The sequence below is a fragment of the Salvelinus sp. IW2-2015 genome, linkage group LG15, assembly GCF_002910315.2.
Source record: "Salvelinus sp. IW2-2015 linkage group LG15, ASM291031v2, whole genome shotgun sequence".
Lineage (NCBI taxonomy): Eukaryota > Metazoa > Chordata > Actinopteri > Salmoniformes > Salmonidae > Salvelinus > Salvelinus sp. IW2-2015.
In genome coordinates, this window is record NC_036855.1 from 50632658 (window position 1) to 50656044 (window position 23387).

At 46.8% G+C, this 23387-nt stretch overlaps 1 protein-coding gene across 1 annotated transcript; it reads left to right on the forward strand.

The window, feature by feature from the left end:
- The first annotated feature begins 282 nt into the window (after positions 1 to 282).
- LOC139028868 (spidroin-1-like) lies at positions 283 to 4156 on the forward strand. Its single transcript, XM_070447369.1, has 3 exons — positions 283 to 1387; positions 1494 to 2598; positions 2968 to 4156. Exons 1-3 carry the CDS (start codon positions 283 to 285, stop codon positions 4154 to 4156), a joined length of 3399 nt encoding a protein of 1132 aa, XP_070303470.1.
- Positions 4157 to 23387: the final 19231 nt, after the last annotated feature.

Here is a 23387-nt window from a genome sequence, read left to right on the forward strand (position 1 = left end):
CACACACACAAACACACACACACACCACACACACCACACACACACACACACAACACACACACACACACACACAACACACACACACACACACCACACACACACACGCACGCACGCACGCCACGGGGCCGCACGAAGGAACAGCGGGCGGGAGTAAAGGGGGGAGAACGTCGGGCGCAGAAGGTGGACCTGGTGCAGAACGCAAAAGGGGCCAGCGGGGGAGGGGGGTGAAAAGGCTGGGGTGGCGTGCAAAGGGGGGCCAAGGGCGTAGGTTGGGAGGGGAAGATGGGAGAAAGAAGGGCATGGAAGGGGCGGGAGAGGGCGGAGGCAGAGAACGGAACAAAAAAGGGAAACGGAACAGGCAACAAGGGCAGGGAGAAGGGGAGGAGTACAGGGCAAGGAGGAGGAAAAGCAGGCAAGTTGAAAGGAAAGGCCGAGAGGGACGGAAGCGAGGGAGGGCACCAGGACGTTTGGGGGCCACAGAGAGCGGCAAAAAAAGGGGACGCACAAAGGGGGCCGCAGGAGCGCGGCCACGGAGGGGGGCAATGCAAAGGGACCAGACAAGAAGGCAAGGGGGCGTGCACCGGCGAGCGGGTGCCGGCCCAGCATAACCCAACCACACACCAGTGGGAGGCACGCGGGGCACAAGGGGGACAGCAGCAAACCGGGCGCGCCACAGGAGGCGCAGGACACGGGGGGCTGCAGGGGAAGGAGCCGGGGGACAGGACGTGCCAAAGGCGCAAAAACAACGGGGGAGGGGGGGGGAGAGAAGGAAACCAGGAAGGAGCGGGCAACAACGGGGGGGACAGGACTGCAGGCAGCAGGCCAAGGGCAGGCCCCGCAGAACGGGAGAAGAGCGGGGCAGGGTTGTCGGGGGGACGAAACGGACAGGGGAGGGTCCGGGGAGGGCCCAGCCCAGCACAAGGGCACCTGGGAAGGAGCAGGCGGGTAAAGCAGCGGCGTGGAAGAGGCCAACCGGGCAGGGGGGAGGAGAGGAGGGGAAAGTGGAAAAGGGGAGAAGAAGAAGGCGCACTACAGAAGGGAAACAAAGGGGGCACAGCAGGGGATGAGAAAGAAGGCGGGGGGAGCGGTAGGGCAGCGCAGGAAACAGGGAACCAACACGGGACAGGGGGCAGTGACGAGGGGGGCAGGGGAGAAAAGGGCAGCGAAAGGCACAGGCTGGGGGGTGAAGAGGAGGGGAGCAGCGCGGAGGGCAGCGAAGACAAGAGAGAAGTCAGAAGCCAGAGAGCAGGGAGAAAGATGGGGGAAAGTCCACGGGGCGAGGGAAAGGAGGGGAGGGAAGGAAGGGCGCAAGGAAGGACGGGGGAGGGGAGAGAAGGACAGGAGACAACAAAGAGGACGGGACACCAGGGCGAGGGGGGGCGGGCAGGTGAGTCCCCACCGGGATGGCGGAGAGCACAAAGGGCGACGCCGAGCGGCGAACGGACGGGCAGGGGGGGCCCCGTGGAGAGCAAGGGGCCGTGGCGGGGGGACAGGCCGGAATTGGGCAGCAGCGGGCGGCGAGAGAAGTGCGGGGCCAGGGGGAAAAACAGGGCAGCGGCGGAGGAGTGGAGAAGAAAGGGACAAAACCGGGCAGAGTGGGAGGCACGAGAGCCGCACACAAGACAAGGAAGGGCAGGCGAAGACAAAGGGAGCAAGTAGCCAGCGCGGGGCAGGCGAACACCGGCCCAGAAGGAAAACAAAGGGGGGGGGCACAAAACAGCCCCCAGGGAGCAGGAGGCCAGGCGAGCAGGCAGGCGCAGGGGGTGGGAAAGAAGGACAGCCAGGGGCAGGGGCGCGGGCGGCGGGGGAGAGCCGGGGCCAACAACAAACCCAGCACAAGAGAAAAACCACCGGGAATGCCGGACAGAAGCAGGACACACATGCGGTGGCGAAACGGGGGGGCACACAAACACAACAGGAGGGGACGACAGGGGGCCGACCCGAAAGACACAGCTGGAAGCAAGAGGGAGAGGCACGGGGTAAAAAGGCAACGGAACCAGGGGCGGAAGCGGCGGAGGGGGGAGGGGAGGGCGGACGGGCAAAGGGAGGAAAAGGGGAGCGAACGGGGGAGGGGGGGGACGGAAGGGGCAGGGCAGTGGGAGGGAAGCAAGGGGCACGCAGAGGGTGTGCGGGGCGCGGAAACAACCGACGGGGAAACAAACAGGAGAGACCGCGACACAAGGGGGAGGGGAACCAGGGCAGAGAGAGAGGGAAAGGGAGACAAGGGGGAGGGGGCAGGCCCAGGAGCGACACGGAGAGAACAGCACAGAAAGACGGAAAGAGAACAAAACCCGGGGACATGAAGAAACACCAGCGGGGCGGAGGGAAGGGCTGGGAACGGGGGAGGAGAGAAGGAGGGAAAGGAGGAAAGGGAGCAACGGGCGGGACCCCAGGAGGGCCCAGAGGGCAGGGGGAAGGCAGGAAATGGCAACCAAACGCGGCGGGAAGGACGGAAAGGGGAAAAGAGGGGGGAGGGGAAAAGGACAAGGCACGGGGGCCGGGGGAAGGCCAACACAGGGGGCGAAAACGAAAGTCCAAGCGGGGAGGAGGGGAGGGGGGCAGCCGGGACGGAAGGACGGGGCCAAGGACAGGAGGAGGGTAAGCAAGCAGGCCCGGACCCGGGCAGGCAGTCGCCAAGGCATGGGGGGGGGGGGAGGGAAAGGGCAAAGGGGGGGAGAGCCGCACGCGAGGGCGGGAGGCCAAGGGGAAGTACAGAGCACGGGGCAAGCCAGCAGAAGGGACGGCAGGCTGGAGGTGGCCGGGGAACCAGGAAGGGGCCAGACCCAGGGGGTAGGGGGAGAGGGGAGAAAGGCCGGAGGAGAGGGAAGGCAGGGTCGGAGAAGGAAGGGGGACATCGGGCGAAAAGAGGCAAAGAGGGAGAAGAAAGGAGCACAGCGGAGGGGAGGGGCACGCAACAAAAGGAAAAGGGAGGAACACACGAAGAACGGGAAAAGGGAGTGGGGGCAGAGGGCAAGGGGGAGCAAACGCCAAGCAGAGGGCAGCGGGGGGCCGGACAAGGGGACAGGGAAGCCAACCGCGGCGAGGGGGGGAGCAAACACACACGCCGGACGTCAGCGGAGGGCCGGACAATGGGGAGAGCAATAAGGCGGAGGGGAAGAAAGGGGGTCCAAAGGGGAACGGGGGCCAGAGGCCGGCGGAACAGGGAAGCGGCCGCCACGGGGGCGGGCCCGGGCAGGGCGAAACGACGGGAGCCGCGGGGCACAAACGAACAGGACCGGCCGGCCGCGACAACGGGCAAAACCGCATGGAGCGAGGCAAAAGGGGACGCCAAGTGGAGGAGCGCCAGCAGCAACAGGGGCAAGCGAGCGGGGGAGGGAGCGTAACGCCGGGACACCAAGCCAGGGAGGATGAAGGACACGCAGGGGGGGGAACAAGGGCAGCCGGCGCAACAGCACGGACGGGGAACGGCGAGCAGGCACCCGGGGTCCAGGAAGGGGGCGAAGCCACAAGGGCAACCGGAGCGGAAACCAGCGGGCAGGAGAGCGCAGGGAGGGGACGGGCGGGGGCGACGCGAGGACACGAACGCAGTGCGGGCAGGGAGCAAGCCAGGGCCACCATGGGACGAGCAGGCGGGGCAGAGGGGGGGCACAACACAAGAGAGGAGAGGAGGGGGGGGACACACACCAGAGAGCGGGGGGGGAAGCAGAGGGCTACCAGCCGGCAGCACGGGCACGAGCACAGGGGAGGAGCCAGGACAGGGAAGAAAGCGGGTCCGGCTGGCAGGCGCGAAGGGCACGGGGCGGGGCGACGACGGAGGAGAGCAACCAAGGGGGACAGAGGCGGCAGAAAGAAAGCGGGACCATGGGTAGGGAAAGGAGGCAGAGGGGACGGGGGGGAGCCAGAGGGAAGAAGCAAAGGGAGCAGGCGGGGGGCAGGGACGGCCAGGGGGAGGGGCGGAGGGCCTGAAGAGGCCAAGGCACGGGGCAGCAGGGCGGGCGGAGCGTGGGGAGCGCGCGCGGGGCCGCCGCCGCCGGGTGGGGGGGGAGAGAGAGCAAACGCGCAAGACAGACAGGAGGACCCACGCGGTGCCGAGGCGAAGAAAGGCCAGCCAAACAGGAAGGCCGGGCCAAATGCCCGGAATGCCACGGGGACGCGACCGCATGTGACTGAGGACTTTCCTACGCAAAACGGGTAACAGCGCGTGGAAACAGGGCAGAAACGGGCAGAGGAGGGCTGGCCGACCGGGACCGCACGGGGGGTACTGCGCCCGCCGGGCGGCGAAAAAGCCCCAAGGGACAAGGGATCTGCCTTTTAATACAGATCATATTCCCGTGCCCACGTCATACGTGATCTCTTCCTCGCGTGGTCTGGCCAGGCTGATGCGATATGGGATGCGCACTGGTGTGAGAGGGCCACGACGGACGCCCGAAGGGGGATGATGAAGGAACAAAAAGAGAGGCCCCCCCCGGCGCTACGGTTTGAATGGGGTGTGGTGGCCCAAATACAGCTCGCTTCCGTGTCAACGCTGTTGTGGTGGTGGCGGTATTACCCATAAGAAGGACCCCGTGAGGCGAGACGGGGGAAAAGGCGCGGTCGCTCCCACGGAACTGCACCCTGCGGAGGCGAAGGAGAACAGAGCGAACCGACGCGGAGCGACGCCAGGGGGGCAGAAGCAGGGGCAACGGGGGGCGGGAGCACAAGGACGACACAGGGGAAGAGAGCACGCGACCGGAAGGGAGGGGTAGTAGGCGGACAGGTGGCCCCCACCAACAGGTGAATGTACGCGCCCTGGGCGCCGGGTGGTGATCGGGCGCCGAGGCGCTTCGCCACAGCGAGCGGGAATAGGTGGGCTGGTCCTAGTTTTGGAGCTGTATGTTCCCTATTTTAGGGGCCGGGAAGAGTCTCAAGCGGCACGGGGGCGATGGAACGTTGTTCTGTGTTTGCTTTTATGTTGTTTTGTGTCTGGGTGGGGAACATCGGTTAGCACGATGTGTGGAGTCCCGGCATGTCGGACAGCACAACGTAGGGGGAGGACAGAAGAGACTGGAGTAGCGTAGCTCAGACGGGACCCCCGGGACTATGGGCACTACGGGGTAGGGAATACTGTAAGTTAGGGGGAGGTCAACTAGTACCTAAGGGTAAGGCAAGAAGCGTGCAGGTAGGAGGGGGAAGGTGGGTCGCAAACCCCAAAGTAGCAGGAAGCGGGGGAGGCAGGGACCAGGGAGCAAGTGCAACCAGCGGCCAAGTAGGGAGGGGATGGGGCTGCGTCAACGTGGGGCACAGAACGGAACCAACCTAGCACGGTGCCAGGCGGAGGTCGGCGGGGGCGAGGTCTCGTATTTTATTTTTCAACCTTTATATTTAATTTACACTCATCTCCCTTTAGTCTCAATTTTTCATCACATCACTTCTCTCAATATTATTTTTATCTTCTCATACACTTCTATTTCCTCTCATATTTCCCTACGTCACCGCATCAACCTCCACCTTATATTTCAACTTTACAAAACCTTCTGTTTCCAAATACTCATTATTTACTAATTCCTACACCCTTTTCCTACACTCTCAATTCCCCTTTCCTCTTCCTACATTTCAACACCCCAGCCCTTCCTTTCCCTCACCCCTCACTTCTCACATCCATCTCTCCTCCATTTTATCTCCATCTTTTCTTTTCACACTCACTTTAAACTCCCCATCTTTCTTTCCATCGCCTCTTTCCTCCTCTCCCTTCTCTCCTCCCCCCGCTCCCTTCTCCCTCTTCATCTTCCCTTATTTATCCAACACTTTCTCTTATTTGCCTTTTCACCACTCTGAACAACATTATAAATTTATTTTTTTATATTATTTATCCGCTTTTATATTTATTCCATCATACACAACACTTCTTTCTCACATTTTCTATACACTACTTTACTACTCATCTGACAACCTATCTCTCATTCTTTCCGTTATCTACTTTCTTCCCTCTCCCTTCTCCTCCCCTTCTCCCTCCTCCCCCTCCCTAGCCCTCCCCTCCTCCTCTCTCTCTTTTCCTCTCATTTTCTCCCAACTTCTCCATTACTATTTTACAATCCACAAAATAAACAATTAAACATATCCTACTTAAATCATATCTAAACACCATATTATAAAAATATTACATTTTTTTACATTTTCATTTCCCTTTTTTTCACTCACATCTTCCTTAACACTTTATTCCTCTCCCTCTCTCCTCACCAAATAACATTACTACTCTCTCTTCTTTCCCTTAATCAACTCTCAACTTATCTACATCACATCCACCACCCTCCAACCCTCCTCACATCCATACTCCACCTCCACCCCCACTCCCGTCATCTACTCCCACTCCACCCTATCCCAGCCATCCACTCCAACCACCACTACCCATCACTCCTCCCACAACCCATCCTCCTTTCCTCATTCCCCCCATTCACCCCCACCCCTTCCACTTCTCACCACTCACCATCACCCTCAGCTTTCACTCCATCCCCCATACCCACTACTTCCACTCTCCACTCACACCCTTTCATCCACTCCATTCCATTCCTTTTCCAACCCATTCATTCCCCTCTCTCTCCATTCCCACCCCTTTCCACCATCACTGATTCCCCCTCCATTCCTACTCCATCCCCCTTCACCTACCTTTCCACCCCTTTCCAACCATCATGCTACCCCGTTCCACCCCTACTCGCCTCGCTCTTCCAACCCACCTTCCTCTTACCTTCCTCTTTTTTCCTCCAGCATTTAACTTTTCCTCTAACTATACTTATCCTTTAATCCTTCGCATCTCATCTGATATATACATCCTATCAATCCTCTTCTACTCTCTTTAATTCTCTATCTTCTCTCTCTCTCCTCTTCTCTCTTCATCTTCTTCTCTTCGTTTTTCTCTTTCATTCTTCTCTTTCTTTTCAAAAACTATTCTTTATTAATAAATTATAAACCTATCTCTATAATAATTATTTTAACATACTTTTCTCTTTTTATTAACTATTTTTAATACATAGTGTGCGGTGGAGGTGGAACGGGTGGAAGCGGTAGGTGAACAACTACTTATAATTAACGCAACTTAATAAACTTATACAACTCTAACTATAAACACATTCTTTATAACCGACTTCTTAAATAAATTTAATCCATTACTGTTTATTAAAAAACACTACTCTTTTACTTTAAACACTCTTATAATATAACACATATCTTTTATAATTGTACATCTTACACTCCTTATAAAAAATTACAACATATCTTTATAATTCTATACCTATCTTTATTAATTTAAATTCTTAAACACATATCTCTTATATAATTTTAAAACATTAATCTCTTTTATAATCTTTAACCGCATACTTATCCCACAACCCAACTAATTCCAACCCTATTTATATAATACTTTCCACCTTCTTCTCCATTTCATACCTATCTCTGCTCTTCAACTTTCTGAAACTCTTACCTCCTCTATCCCTTTCTTTCTCAACTTACTACCCTCACCTCTTCTCTCTTCTTCTCTTCTTCTACATCACACCACTCTACTCTTTCTTCATTACCTCAAAATAATGATTAACTTTCATGCCGTTTACTTTCTTCATACAACTAACCTTCCATAACCAATTAACAAACATATATTACACGCACTCTGCATCTTCATGATCTACAAATTTCTTACCCACACATCCACATCATCTATTACTTTACAATTTATCACGAAACACTTGTTAATTTCTTCATTTCAATTCCTTCTCATACCTCTTCTTCTTTGATTTGCTCACTATATTCTTCTAATATTTTCATCATTCCATCCCCCATTTAACAACTCTTATCACATACCTACATAACATTAAATCATTCACATCGACATATCATTTAATTCCCTTATCATTTATCCATTAATATTAATATTATTTAAATTTAAATCATTTCTCATTCCCATTTATAATCCTCCCTTTTTTACTTGCTTTAGATTTTTCCTGGCTATTCAAACATTCCCCACGACATATTGCCGGTGAGGAGGGGGTGGATGGGCCAAACATGACAAGCGCCTAGAGGTATGCATGAGGAAGGCGACCGACCGTGCGACTGGCGACCCAGGGCGTATAATTCCAGGATAATCTCGCTTCCCCAAACGCACATTTGCGTTTAAAAGACAAGGACTACCAGTGGGACTCTGTGATGACATCCCGCAGACCATGGCCAGGTACCGTTCCGGTATGCGTGTATCCCTGTTCAACACACCGACTACTGAAGCTTAGTTGGCGTCCATTCTTGGCCCACTATCGGCGGGCGATCAGAAGACACACACAGCAAAGACTCGGCAAGGCCATATGCGAGGCGGGCCGGTGCACAATGGTGAGTAAGTGGAAAATGGCTCTCATGGGTGTCCCAAATTATCAACGTCCAGCCAATGATTACAAGGGTTACGGAAGCATGCTTCAAAATTCTATATTTGTGTGGCGCAGCTACCCCGTCGGGTCACAGCCCAACAACCAGACATCAAACCCCTGTTCGCTTCCTCCAATTGGGAGAATTGTGACTGTCGTTTGCCAGGCTGCGGAGGGAACATGGATTGGAGGAACAGACCCAAAAGGCGAGGAAACTGAAACGGTCAGCGATCGTGAAACTGACATTTGGTAGTCTTAATTCATACACCAAAGCCAATAATCTCCCACGTGACGAAAAACAGCAGTGTCCGTTGATTCCCCGCGAATAGCGGTTAGAAGACGCACACGTTTAAATGTGTGGGTTAACCGGCCTCTTTAAGCCCTACTCTTCACCTTCTTTAGTTGCCTTTCGCGTAAGTTCGGGTAATAATGCTACTTTGAATATGTCTTTCAAATTCCTACCATCCAATACTTCACAGTCTTCTTTCTAGACGTTGAGGTTCACTTTAACTCTCCAGCAAATTACAGTCATCTTAGAAGCAAAACGTCTCGTCCTCCTTACGGTGATCACTCGCTACCCATGTGTAGTATAGTTCTTACGTGGTGTTTGAGCCATGCATCTTTAATTGGGCCGGCAGGCAATACACTGTCAGCTTGTTAAATGTACTGTCCCACTGGCGAGGAGTGAACCGACCTTCTCTATGTTGGAGTCCACGCGAACTTGTCTTGAGGATTTTCGCAGTACGTGTTTGATTTTCCCAGGTGCTAGTAAGGGCAACAAAGGAGCGACTGTGTTAGATAACCTCAAGGATGAAAGTTGACATTAAAACGACAGAAAAAGCGGAGGGGCGGGGCAAAGGGGGGGTAGAGCGGCAGTGGCGGTCGAGGCGGCGAAAGTTAGACATAAGAGAAGGAATAAGGGGTAAGGCTAAAACTCATAAAAGGGAGACAGGCACGTATAGCGGACAGGGCGCCTAGTACCAGTTAAGGGAGCAGGGTACCGATACGGGGGGGCAATGGAGGAGGTGGGAAGCGACCAAAAAAGACCACATTCGCGGCGGACACCTTGCACCGCAAGTCATAGATTTATTCAAAAACTTCTTACCCCGCGAAGGTTAAAATTTAATTCAGATGAGATAATTAATCAATCGTAAATATTATTCTACACAATTTTGTGTTTAGGAGCAGCTCTCTACTAGGGGGCTAGCACACAGGGAGAGAGCCACGCAACTGGTCACACCAAAAGAACGCACTCCGCAAAAATGGAAGTCAATCAGGGTGTAATGGAAGCCCATCAGAGTGGGTATCAGGGTCATGAGACGAGGGTAGGAGAGGGGAGGACGGTGATAAACTGCAGAGAGAGAGTCGTCAATAGTCGGATGGGGTGTGGGGAGCACAGGGGACGCCTCTCGCAGGTGCGGGGAACGGCCGGGCGGGCAGTGTACACAATGTTAGAAACTTACATACACTAATGAATTTACTTCCCGTTAGAACGCTCGTTGTAAAGTCGCATTTAAATAGTTTCGCTTGATATTATTTCGTTATACACTAAATCTCATTGGGTTCGAGATTGAGGCGGGGGGGACAAGCGGCGCAACCAGATACGATTGCGTATAAATAAGAAGATACGGCAGGGCACTAGGACAGTGTGGCATACAATCAACCATCTTTGCCTTGAGACATTCGTAAGGTCGAGAAGGCACAAGGGAATAAAATCCAACGAAAGGCGCCAGCCTGGCGAGACAGTGTGGTGAAGGGAAAACTAGTCAACACACGCTCCGGCAGGGTGGAATCATTAACGAGTGACTGTTACAGTTCCACTTTATCTTGGTACATCAATAGTACCAATTTTAACCCATACCCCACTCCTACGCTCAAAAATTTCTTCTGTTCTAAATACTTTCTTTCACTTCAAATCAATCCCTAAGCAGTTTAATAATCTCATTTCTCAAACAATATTTTATTTTCACAAAATTATTTTTTTAATTGCCATTTAACCGTTATCGAACCCACTAATCTATTCCGTACCTCAATTTAAAATAATTATTCTTCTTTATCATAAATTTTCAGCTCTAATAATTCCATCATTTTCTTTAATGTCAATTAGCCTTTTAATTATAAACTTTTATTACTAACACAAGCTTCCATTTAACACTTGAGTTGTGTTCTGGTCTTGTCGTAGATATCTTAACATTCCCTTTTCACACCATCTCACTATTTTCAATTATTTTTATTATAAAAAATTTTGTTAAACTTTCTAGTTATGTTATCTTAACTTCTTTGAAAAACATGTGTGTGTTAATATTCTAGTCCTTTATTTTCCCCTGCCACCCCTCTCCTAATCTTAATTACATTAACAAACAAATTTCACTTCAATTATATACATTGTGACATACACAAGTATTTATAATTATATTTTTTTTCCGTTCCTCTATTCTTATATCATTTCTTCATATATTTTTATGTTTATTTCAAAATTCTTAACCGCTATACATTACATATTCCGAATTTTACATAGTTATCGTGTTATTTATTAGGTGACCCAACTGTGTGTGTTCTTTAACGTCCTTTTCCCTTTTTGATATGGCTACCATCTGATATGCTTAAGCAATGTGTGTCTATTTAAGTGCGCCAATTGATCAGGGGCACTGCATTATGAGGCTATTAAACGAGAACTGCGACAGGGATACTATGAGTGCGCCGGGAGGGAGGCGAGCTGCAAGGCGCACGACCAGAAGCTAAGTGGTCGTGGACTTATGCGCGCGCGTCGTCAAAGGTCTCACAGGACAGGCGGAGTCACGGCCCCAAGCTATACGTGGAGGGAGAAAAGACGATGATGGAGGAAGGATACCTACTTCTCGGAGTTACTAATAACTATTTTGACTTAAACCATATCCGGAGTAAGCAAGGACACAAGGAAATTTTCTAGGAAAAGATAGCGTAGGTTCTCTAGGCTATCAGCTCTACTCAGGGGCGCTCGACTGTCTGTTATGTATAGTGTGTGATTAAGAATACCTAAACAATGAAAGAAATACATGTCTACTAAAGCACATCCAGCCGATACAGTGCGGTGCATAATTTGACACAAAGGGGGATAAGGTGAAGAGAGAGCAAACGCCCAGGAGAAGGAGCGAAGGCATATGTGTTCTCCTCTGTTTTGCGTCATCGGATTATTCCCGGAACATACAGCTTATCTCAGCTTAATAACATACCACGTGGTCGCAAGGGCACATCTTTATTGTTATAAATCCGTTCTTCCGTTCCTCTGATCTAACGGCGCATGTAACGCCGTGTTCTGAGTCTAGACTTCATCATGCACTATCTTCCTCATTTCCTATCTTGCTATCTATACCACTTGTTCACCCTTACGCTGCCATTACAACTCCCTAATCTTAAAACACAACAGCCCTTATCATTCTCGTTCTTTGCGGCATTATCTCTTCTCTCTCATGCCTGCTTCTCTTATCTCTCTCCCTTCCATCTCTCTTCTAATTCTTTTCGCACACCTCTTCAATCTACTCACTATATCTAACTAACCTCTTCGACCTACCCATCCGTCAACCCAACCTAGCTGTCTGGTTCCCAGCTCTTCTCCATCTTCTCGCCTTCGACAGCATAAATACGATCCCACCTAAATCATGCTCCTCATTTTTCCTCTCAATTCAATTTCGCCTCTTGCTGCCCACTTAATGCTTCTCTACATTCTCCTCGTTAGTGCTAGCATCTCTCTCCTCCTTCCTACATTCTCATTCTTCTCCATATCTCCATCTAATCTCTTCCCTGTACTGTATCCTTCCTTCCCTCTCCATCCTGCTCACACTCAGTAGTTTCGCTTTCCTCGCTTCTTTTCTCTTACTCTCTCTCAACTCATCTTACTCGTCTGCCTACCTACTCTGCCTGCTGACGTTATTCTTATCCTCTACTCTTGCTCTCTCTCTCCTTAGGTATCTCTTCTCCCATCTATCCTATCCTCTCACTTCCTACTTGTGCTCTTCCTCTCCTCTGTCTCCATCTCTACTGCTTCGTTGAGTATCGATCTTCCTCCTCATCCATCTCTTTACTCTGCTAATCATCTCCGCGTCTCCAATCTCTCTTCTCACTGGTATATCTCTTACCCAATCTCCCAATTGTCTCTTGCCTGCTCAAGTCTTTTCCTCTCACTCTGCATCTCCCTCATACGGATATATCTCTTCCCCATCTCCATCTCCTACTCTCCCATGGTATCTCTTGCTCCTCTTATCTCCTAGCTCTACCTTATCTTCCTTCCTCCATAGTTTTCTATCTCTCTTTCCTCTGTACTCTTCCTCCCTCTTCATGCTCTGTCATGCCTGCATTCTTCTTGACTCTCGAATGGCACTTCGTCGTGGAGTGATTCTCCTTCTCTGCCAGCTCTCTATCCTACTTGTCTTCCACCCTACGCGTAGTGCTCCCGTCTTTCCCGTTCTTCTTCTCGTCCTGTACTTCTTTGCATCTCCTCATCCAATCTCTCTTTACCTACGTTGTATTTCTCTTTACCTCCTTTTTCTTATCCTTCATGCTTCATAACAGTTTCCACCTCTCCCCACATCCAGTCTCTCGTCTCTCTTTTGGGAGAATTCTCTTTCTTCTTCTCCCATTGCTCTCTTCTCCTGTATCTCTAGTACCTCCCCTCCTTCTCTCTTCTCCCTGGAATACCGGAACCTCTTCCTACCACCGCTAGACTCCATTCTCTTCTCTCTGGTATGATTTGTCTCCTCATCGGCTCACTATTCTCCATCTTCGTGTGGTGCGTACTCCCGGTTTGCCCTCGATGTCACCCATTAGCTGTGACTCACGTCACTGCTCTCCTCCTCTCATGGGTGGTGGGGGGTTCATCTGCATCGCTGCTGGCCTCGAGGCATAACTCTTCCGTCTCCCCTGTCCATCTGCTCTTCCCTGTTATATTCTCTTCGCTGACATCTCTTCACGACGGAACTTATGACATCTACCTTCCGTCTCCCCCTTTATATCTTTCTTCTGCATTGGCCATTATCTTTCTCTTGTTAATGCCACTCAAATATACTCTTCACAGTTGCCACCTCTGATTTCATTGACTTCTCCTGCTTGAAATGGACCTCATCTGTTCGCGAGTTCCCCCATTTCTCTCATTTTCTCCTCTCTTCTTCCTTTATTTTTTAGATCTATTCGTGTGCATTCCCCAATCAGCCTCCTGTTGGATCATATCCCATCTCCTGGCATATTATCTGTTCCTAAGGAATTCTCTATCCTCTCAATCTCTCTATACTTTGATACTTAGTTCTTGCCATCCCTTCTTTATTCCTCAATTCTCGTCATTTCTTCCACTGTATATTACTCCTCAGTAAAATCACTATTGAAACTTGCTCTTGAATGCTTTCACCATCTGTCTCATTTCTCATGGCTTATTTCTGCTTTCCTCACCCTGTTCATATTACTCTCACATAGATCATCTGATATATCTACCTATCCTGCACCTCCTACCTAATTAACTCTCTCTCATATTATGCTACTTTTCTCCCTTTCCCTATTCCTCTCTTTCTGGATATCATTCATATCTCAAACCTATTCTCACATTACTAGCACATTGGTGACAATGTCTCGTCCTCCAGTCTCATCAACAATACATCTCTACTCCTTTTATTACTACATCAATACTCTCTCACTCATCCATCGCTCTTTGCGTAAACTCTTGTATTACTGATATTAACTCATACGATCATTTATTGCCGCACAGTTCTCTCACACATTCTTTATCAGACAATCTCTGTTCTTGTAGTCACTGAGTGGCAAGCTAGAGTGTCCTATTCGCTCCCTCTCCATCTCCTCTGTCGCTTGTCTGCCTTATTATTCTTCCTCCTTCTCCATTCTCTCCCTTATATCTTTCGTATCCTCCCTCTGATTCGCTCTGTCCTCTGTCCTGTAGTGTTGCTCGCCTTGCTCGTCGTCGGTCCGCCATCCTGTGCTTGCTTCCTTCATATCTTTTTCCTCCCTCTCCATCTTCTTACATCTCCGATCCTCCCTCCGCATTCCTCGTCATGTATCTCTCCTTGCTCGTCGTTCTTGCCTATGCTTGTCTTCTTCCTGTTGGTAGTGTGCTTGTGTGTGTCTGTCCCCTCTCCATGTCGTTCTGTGTCTCCTGTGTGTGGGTGATGGTGTGGTTTAGATTTGTGTTGTTTCTCCCATGCTTGCTTATGTGTCGTCTTTGCGTCCCGTGTTTGTGTGTTGGTGTGTGTTGAATTTATTCTGCTCCCCTCTTACACTCAGTACTCCGTTCTCGTTAACGACTAGTTACACATGTTGATTAATTCTAACTGCGGGTGTCGAGCATAGAACAAGATTCGTTGGTTCTGTTACTTTCCTAAAATAACATTAATCAGAATGCATTCCAAATATACTTCACACCAGTATCTACTACCCTGGGTAGACGTCAAACAATGTACACTTCTGAACCTCTCAGTATTCTTCAGTATTCGTGCATAAAGCCAGCACTAGTGCCCAACATCAAAGTTACTCTTCACAAAATATCTGCCAATATACATCTTTTCACAAGTTAAACCATTTGTCATATAACATTTTTATGCTTTAATTGTCCAAATGGTTTTACGTGGTTCTACTCGCATGACATGCATGGATACAAACCACAAACAGAGTCCACCCTCCTATCAAGCCCAAGTGCAAGGGGTTGCATAACTCGCGCCCGCGGAAGTCAGACGCAGGAGAGGAGCAGAGTCTAGGTATAGCGCCGTGCAGCAGTTTAATTTCCAAAACCCAACGGCTCAAGAAATAAACCAACTTGGGTCACAAACCCGATCGCGCCACCCAGTCCTCAACAGGTCGCACAAGCACTACAAAACAAACAATTAGCCACACGACAGACAGTGGGGAACAGAGGGTTAAATCCCACGGTAAATGAGGGAATGAAACAGGCTTTGTGCCAAAACGAAGCTACAAAACAATGGAATGATGGCTCATCAAAGACGGTGACGCACTCGACCGCGAACACCTCGCCGAACAAGGAGGAACCGAATTCGCAGAAGTCGTGACTCCAGTAAAAGAGAATGCAGCTTCCATTTATTTTAAGTCAACTATTTTTAATGGACAATTGGACGCTGTATTGTGAAATAAAATGCTCTCGGGTTACTCTCGCCCTCCGTAACTTAAATATTAACAACAACTATAGGAGAATTCATGTGTATCATGAAGGTATTGATATTTTCCCGGATCCTACCAGCTAGAGTTCAGTGCCCCTAAGTCAGGCCTACTTCTCCCGCTTGCTAAAGTCCATATTTTGTATGGAACCCTCTAACATCCAGTGAATCTAAACCATCAAGCATTCCCAAATACTTATAGTAGGACTAAAAGCTTATTACCTCCTATCTTAAACTTGCGACGCATGCACAGCATCTCAACTTTCTAACTTAGATCAACAAGGGACAAAGTTCCTAACTTGAGATTCATGCCTGCCAACTCTCACTTATCACTGGTTATCACTAAATCGATGCATCACTGCAATGGGAGATTTTGCCACGAAAATTCTTAGCTATAGTCACACATGCATATCGCAGTAAGTATAGGCCTGCATAGAATAAAGAAAAAACTTTCACCGGACAGTAGACCTTTCTTGAATGTTTGCTTCTATGTTAAATATGACATAAGTTAGCACGCAGAGAATTGTAGCTTTCAGATTAGATCGTTTTGAGGATGGGATGACAATACGTTTGACAAGTAAGTTTCATAAGATAACGGTGATGTCTGGAAAGATACTGGAGTTTGCCAACATTTTTTCTAGGCCCAACCGCAGTGAAACACAGTAAGCACTCTTTGGCTTATAACAAGCTCACCATAACCACAATGACAGCTTGTGCGGCCAACTATCAGTCTCGTACGTTTTAGTTGATTAATAACATTTAAAAATGAGATTTAGTCTTGCACTCATGTGTTTTAATATCATCCATAAGCACTTGCCCGCGACACCACCATTATGTGGTCTTGATGCAGAGTGCGGTCCATTATGTGTGGCAAAAATCAAATACCACAAGATCAATGGTATTTTACCTTAGAACTTAGAGCTGCCTCTCTTTTCCAACTGAATTCCGTAATTGATTTTATAACTAATTACTACTCCTAATTTCAAAAGCATCGTTTAATTGCCAGTGTTTCAAAGTTGGATATAAGCACACCTTTTGTTCGTTACATTACAAGGGTGAATGAATAGGTTTTATAGGGTGATAAATTGTCTCTTGCAGTGTTCGTTCATTTGCTGTTTGTCGTTGATTTCATACTGTAGAGATCGTTATCTTCACAGAAGTTATTATAAGCTCCATTTATTTGTTAATACCACATGCAACAGCAGAGTTACTGAAAATTGTGAGGAGGTAACAGAAGAGGGTAGCAGTATTATCAATGGCCATGCTTCACTGGCTGTTCATAACTAGAGCAGGTATTACCTCCAGCAATGCATTTCTCTTCGAGGATCTCAAAGTTACCCTGTTCACTCAGCCCACGAACAGGAAATGTACGTATCGACTGTATTATATCATTTATTTCATTCTTACATTGTAATTACAAATCACCCCAACTGAAACAAGTCGTCTTCCAACATTTAACCAACCTCTGAATCAGAGAGGTCGGGGGGCTGCCTTAACCGACATCCACAGCACTCAGGGAACACGCTTGCTCAGGGCAGAATTGACATTATTTTACCTTGTCCGCTGTGGGGATTCGACTCTAGCAACCTTTCGATTTACTGGCTCTAACCACTCGCTACCTTCGCCCTCGAGCAGTGCTTATAGCAGGTTGCCTAGCAAGGTTCAATACAGTACTGATCACGAACCGATGATCATTCCTCATTATCAATACTAAGTGACTACCCACATGTACATGCATTAGTCATTGACTAAGTTGAGATGCACTTTCATTTTTTACGCGGTGATGTAGTGTAGCTCTCGAATGGTTGTCATGGTATCGCTTTGCAATAACGTATACTAGCTGCAGAGTTAGAAACAAGGTTGAGTAGTGTCACGATGTTAGTATACGATCAATTCCCCTGTTGCACTATACATCATCATTACTGCAGGAACTCATTAGCCCACAGGCTTCTAATTATTCCAAAGCAAAGCCCTAAATCAAATCAAAACAACGCACGTCTTGATTGAGTTAAATCATACACAAAGTTCAATTGCAACATTTAAACAAATCAAACGTCATTATCCAAATCATCATGATCTTTAGGTGCGAAACTGTCATGAGCAACTAGATGTTGAGACATATATCTCAAGTTTATCATGTTCAGCTCTTTGGATTCACAAGGACGATTAATACAAAGTGGAAAATCTACGATCAAGGTTAATATTTCTGGGTTTTTTGTTCGTCACCTTTTATTTTTTTTTTTAAATTGTATCTGATATATTTCAAATTATGGTGTGGCCATCAAGGAGCCCTTTAGTCAAAATCAGTAGACGACCCTAAAGATTATGTTGTCACATCGGTAAAAACCACTTCCCTTCAGCTCTTATTGAGGTTTGATGATACCATGATTGGTTGACGAGCAAATTCATTTAATGGAAACTAAGAGATCAATTCCTGGTCCCAAAATTAGTATTTTGGTGTTTTCCAGGTTTGATGGTCCATAGATCTCAATGAAAAGAAAATTAAGCTTTTATTGACTTATGACAAAGCTGTTGCCAAAAGGGAGGTGTGGATTGGACTTTGCAGGGCATTAAATCAAGGCAAAATAGACTGAACACTCCCCATTTTATGGCTGAGCAGGCTTGCTCAATATTCGGCAAGTGCAAGTTGCTGAGCTCTGATGGAGATGAAATTATTCCCAAGGCCTAATAGGCTTTACCGTCACTTTTTCAGTTGCAGTGGGGAATGAGACACTGAATTCACTACGTCTTAGAAAAGGGGTTCCAAAGGGTTCTTCAGCTGTTCCCCATAGGAGAACCTTTTTGGAACTTCATAGAGACACACCTTTTTTCTAAGAGTTGTAATGACTGCCTGGCACAACTGAAACTGTATTATGCCAAAAACAAAAGTCCCTAACAATAGACAAGATCATATGAGTATATTATCAAGGACTCATGGCACTCAGGAAGGGATTGCCTAGCCCCTTGATTTGATCTCGTATTCACGGAATTTGTGTCAAAAAGAAATCCATTATATGCACTTAACCAGACTCAGGTTCACCCTATCTGCTCCAGAGAGCTCTAGTCTGCCATTTTCATATTCATACCCTGAGGGCCCAGTGCTGATGCTGTTGAAATTGCTGTGAAAGTACTGGGAGAATCCCCCACTCTCTTCTATTAAACAAATGATTTCCCTTAGTGTCTAAACTGAGAGGGGTTACTCGGACTGACATTGTTTCTGACAACAAGCTAGTTGAAGGGCTTTAAAACATGTGCTAAGGCTATTAGCGTGACATTTCTCTTTTATTCTAATTTGAACTTTTACACGGTGAGAACAGTTAGTCCCCCTTTTAGTACCTTAAGGAATTTGATTCAATTACTGTATTTAATCATCTGCCCTCAATAACAGGTTGTTTTAACTACAGATGGAAAAAATAGTGGAATATTTAATGGGATGGAACGTGACACACACACACACACACCACACACACACACACACACACACACACCCACACACACACACACACACACACACACACACACACACACCACACACACCACACACACACCACACCAACACACTAGTATTTTCTATTCAGCTGAAAAAAATTTACCCATATACCAGTTCATCAGAAGTATTTAGAACCCTTGACTTTTTCCACATTTTTGGTACATTACAGCCTCTATTTTCTAAACTAGATATTAAAAAAAAAAAAATATTCCCTTCATCAAATCTTACACACAAATACCAATAATGACAACGCAAAACAGGTTTTATAGGATTTCTGTAAAGGGTATAAAAATAAAAATATATCATGAAATATCACATTTACATACACTACCGTTCAAAAGTTTGGGGTCACTTAGAAATGTCCTTGTTTTTTAAAGAAATTCAATTTTTTTGTCCATTAAAATAACATKAAATTGATCAGAAATACAMTGTAGACATTGTAATGTTGTAAATGACTAGTGTAGCTGATGGTAGCTGATTCTTTAATGGAATATCTACATAGGCGTACAGAGGCCCATTATCAGCAACCATCACTCCTGTATTCCAACAGCACGTTGTGTTAGCTAATCCAAGTTTATCATTTTAAAAGGCTAATTGATCATTAGAAAACCCTTTTGCAATTATGTTAGCACAGCTCAAAACTGTTTGGCTGATTAAAGAAGCAATAAAACTGGCCTTTTTAGACTAGTTTAGTATCTGGAGCATCAGCATTTGTGGGTTCGATTACAGGCTCAAAATGGCCAGAAACAAAGAACTTTCTTCTGAAACTCATCAGTCTATTCTAGTTCTGAGAAATGAAGGCTATTCCACGCAATAAGTGGCCAAGAAACTAAAGATCCCATACAACGCTGTGTACTACTCCCTTCACAGAACAGCGCAAACTGGCTCTAACCAGAATAGAAAGAGGAGTGGGAGACCCCGGTGCATCACTACACAGCTATTTTCAGGTCTCTCCAGAGATGTTCAATTGGGTTCAAGTCCGGGCTCTGGCTGGGCCACTCAAGGACATTCAGAGATTTGTCCCGAACATCTACCCCCCCTCGTAAATTTAATCTAGTGTYCCAGAGTGTGCTTTGGGCATTAGTAAACTCAGACGGCTGTCAGATTGTCAGTTTGTAGTTCATAGCGCACACTGGACGCTCTGTCCGAGGAGGTGTTAATCCGAGCGTTCTGACCTAACAACAGCAGTCAAGCACCCAWGCTAAATGGCTAACATTGGCTAGCTTGGTAGCTACTTCCAGACACAAATGAGAGAACAGCTGACTCTGACCATTTTACTTGCCCATCAGAGCTGTTAGGCTGTTTTTATGTTATCCAGAGCGTTGGTGACTGCAACTGTGCTGCTGGCAATAATTTAATTATGCTTTTTTGCCGACGTTTACTGACAACGGCTATATTCAACGGCTGTTGAGCATTTTTAAATTCATCAGTTATTCTGTGCTCTGGCACACTCAGACGAGAGTGCTCTGAAATCGGAGTAGATAGCCAGAGCGAATTTACCAGCTACGTCTATCGACAGTTGTCGCAGTGACATCATGAACATTCTATTGAAATGATAGTGGAGTCTTTCGTTTAAACATGTACCTAGCTAGCTAAACAATGAGCTATAATACCAACTCATAATGTCACTACCCTGCATGAATCTGCAGGTAGTTAACCAACCAGGTTCAATGTTACCTATCCATGAAAAGGGGGCAAGTTTTGCATCATTGACATCCTAGCTCATGTACTGTCTATTGGTTGAAAATTGAGCACCTTCAGGCCTTTATTAGTCTTTAACACAGTAAATGCCATTACAGACCTCCTGCCTGACTTRTCCATAGATGAGAGATGTACATGATCATAGGCCTTTTAGATGGTCAGAAATATCTTAGACTTTGTGTTAATGTGTAGTGCTTCTCAGTTTCGCAATGACTTGCATAAAGCCAATGATCATATGGATCCCACTGTTGGCTATTTTATATGAATGTGAAAGGGATCACATGCCTTTCTTTCCTCTCTCTTACATACAAGCGCACGCAAGCGCACACACACACACTGCCATAGTACATCCTGCATGCAACCACTTCTGTCATGGGGGCGCTCTGTTCCACACACTCCTCTCGCCAAGAAAACTCAGAAACAACATAAACACAGGAAATGATGCAATCTCACTGACACATTCACCGATAGATGTTGAGATTGGAGAAGGCAGCCGCCTATTTTCTTGCTCAACAGAACCACGCCTCCTCTCCTTCTTCTCCCAGCTTGGGATGATGATGGCGCAAGCTATAAAGGCTGCTTTGAATAAAAAGGAATATGAAAAGGAATTGGATATAAGGCCCCGTGAAGAGAGGAGCGTGGAGATGGAGAGCTCCCCTAAGCTGTTGTATAATTAGATAAAGGTAGACGCTYCGATGCCTGTCCAGTCCTGTCGAGAATTCCAGTGACCCCGCAGGTCAGCCTGGAGATTGTGCGATTCACCACAGCTCTATGTTGCTTGATATTTGTCAAGGTGACATCACCTCACAACAATTAGGGGTGGAGAAATAAGTGCCTTGAAAATTCCCTTTGAGTAATCGACCGCTGTGTTCTATCATGAAAGATACATCTATGCGGTATGGTTGTTAAAACATACACGTTCCTAGCTACTCTCTTCACACCTTCCTGCTTGCAGCCGAGCTACATGTCCCAGTTTGCTTAAAGCCATGTTGGGAATAGCAGATGTTAACTCATTTGACGGGGAATTGCATATGCTTTTATCTGGTACTTTTATGAATACCTTTGTTCCTGTGCTGTAGGTAGTGATAACAAAGTGAATCAAATCATTTGTGCTTTTTATATGAAATAACTACTAAATTAAGTGAGGAAATACCATGATATTTGTTTCCACAGTACACTGCTATCTAGAACCTAAAACGGTTCTTCGACCCAATCACTGAAGCTTTGTAATGGCGTATAAATCAACCATTTGAGCTATTCAGTATTTGTCACATAAATTATCATACTGTGGTCTTTTCCAAGTCTCATCAAACCATTGTTGTGTTATAGGYTTGAATTCCACTCTTGATTCCTAATAATTTACCCCACCTAACTAAAGCCCAAATTTCACATTTAACATTATATGTACATAGTACCTGTACACATATTATTTTTGAAAAACCCMTTGAAGAAACCTTTTAGGTTCCATGTAAAACCCTTTTCCACAGAGGGTTCTACATGAAAACCAAAATAGTTTTTCTACCTGGAACCAAAAAAGATTTTCCTYTGGGGACAGCCGAAGAACCCTTATGGAACCCTTTTTTCTAAGAGTGTAGATACTTTTAGTTGCTGGAATTGTGGTTCTGGACTTTCTTGTTGTATTTGGACATTAAGGCTGGGATTCAAACCGAGCCGTGTTAAAAGCGCAGSTCACTATACAGCCGACAATGCAGCTTAAATGCTTTTTCRCAGAGAGATTACATTTATGGTACATGCTGCCTATAATCAGGTCCACAATTATTGGGATCCTTGATAAAGTTGGGTAATGAATACTATAAAAGAAATAAAACAAATACTCAGCTATACTGTATGTAAAAAAAAAAAAATGGGGGAAATTATATTATTGTCTACTAATACAATTGCTCAAAGAAAGAGATTCTGTAATAAATTAAGAATTATTTGCGCCTCTTTTTTTCAAWGCCTTTCAATACCTCACCTTGTACGGATAACGGCACTGAGCCTTTTTCAAAAATATTTTATGAGATTGGAGAACAAATTGGGAGGGATCTTAGACCATTCCTCCATACAGAATCTTTCCATATCCTTGATATCCTTCATGTACGCTTATGTACTGCCCTCTTCAATTCAAACCACAGGTTTTCAATGGGGTTCAAGTCCGGGTACTGAGATGGCCATTGCAAAATTCAGATTTTGTGGTCAATTAACCATTTCTTTGTAGATATTTTTTATTTTTGTAACTAGCTTTTTATTTAGTTTATACATTTTTCATTAGGAGGTTACAGGTACAGGTATAACATTCAACATAATATTAATTCAGATATATTCATACATTCAGTTATTTGCATTTCTTATTTCATACTTTCCTGTACCTGTGGACRGARACTCGAAAGAGTCCCRCTCCCACCCATCCAGCTCCTGAGTCTCTCCTTACATTCCCCCCAATCCCCCKACTCTCACCCACAACGACGAGAGAACTCCCCAAACCCTGCTGGCGAGAAGCATACCCATAACATGATGCRACCACAATACTTGAAAARACAAAGGGATCAACAACATTGGATTCACTTGACATTACTGGCCTGTATGTGAAAAGAAGGAAGCCTGTGCTAAAAAATCCACTCCAAATCATCCATTCTGTTTTCAACAAGGCTGTTAATTAATACTGCAAGACAACACGGCAAAGACATTCACTTTTTGGGCTAAATTAAAAAC

What these genes read in the sequence shown, in the direction of transcription:
- LOC139028868 (XM_070447369.1), top strand. Translation starts at nt 283, where the DNA reads ATGGGAGAAAGAAGGGCATGGAAGGGGCGGGAGAGGGCGGAGGCAGAG. An exon ending in GGGCGAGGGGGGGCGGGCAG is followed by an intron (nt 1,388 to 1,493) that starts GTGAGTCCCCAC and finishes GCGGGGGGACAG; the next exon opens with GCCGGAATTGGGCAGCAGCG. An exon ending in GGGCCAAGGACAGGAGGAGG is followed by an intron (nt 2,599 to 2,967) that starts GTAAGCAAGCAG and finishes GAGTGGGGGCAG; the next exon opens with AGGGCAAGGGGGAGCAAACG.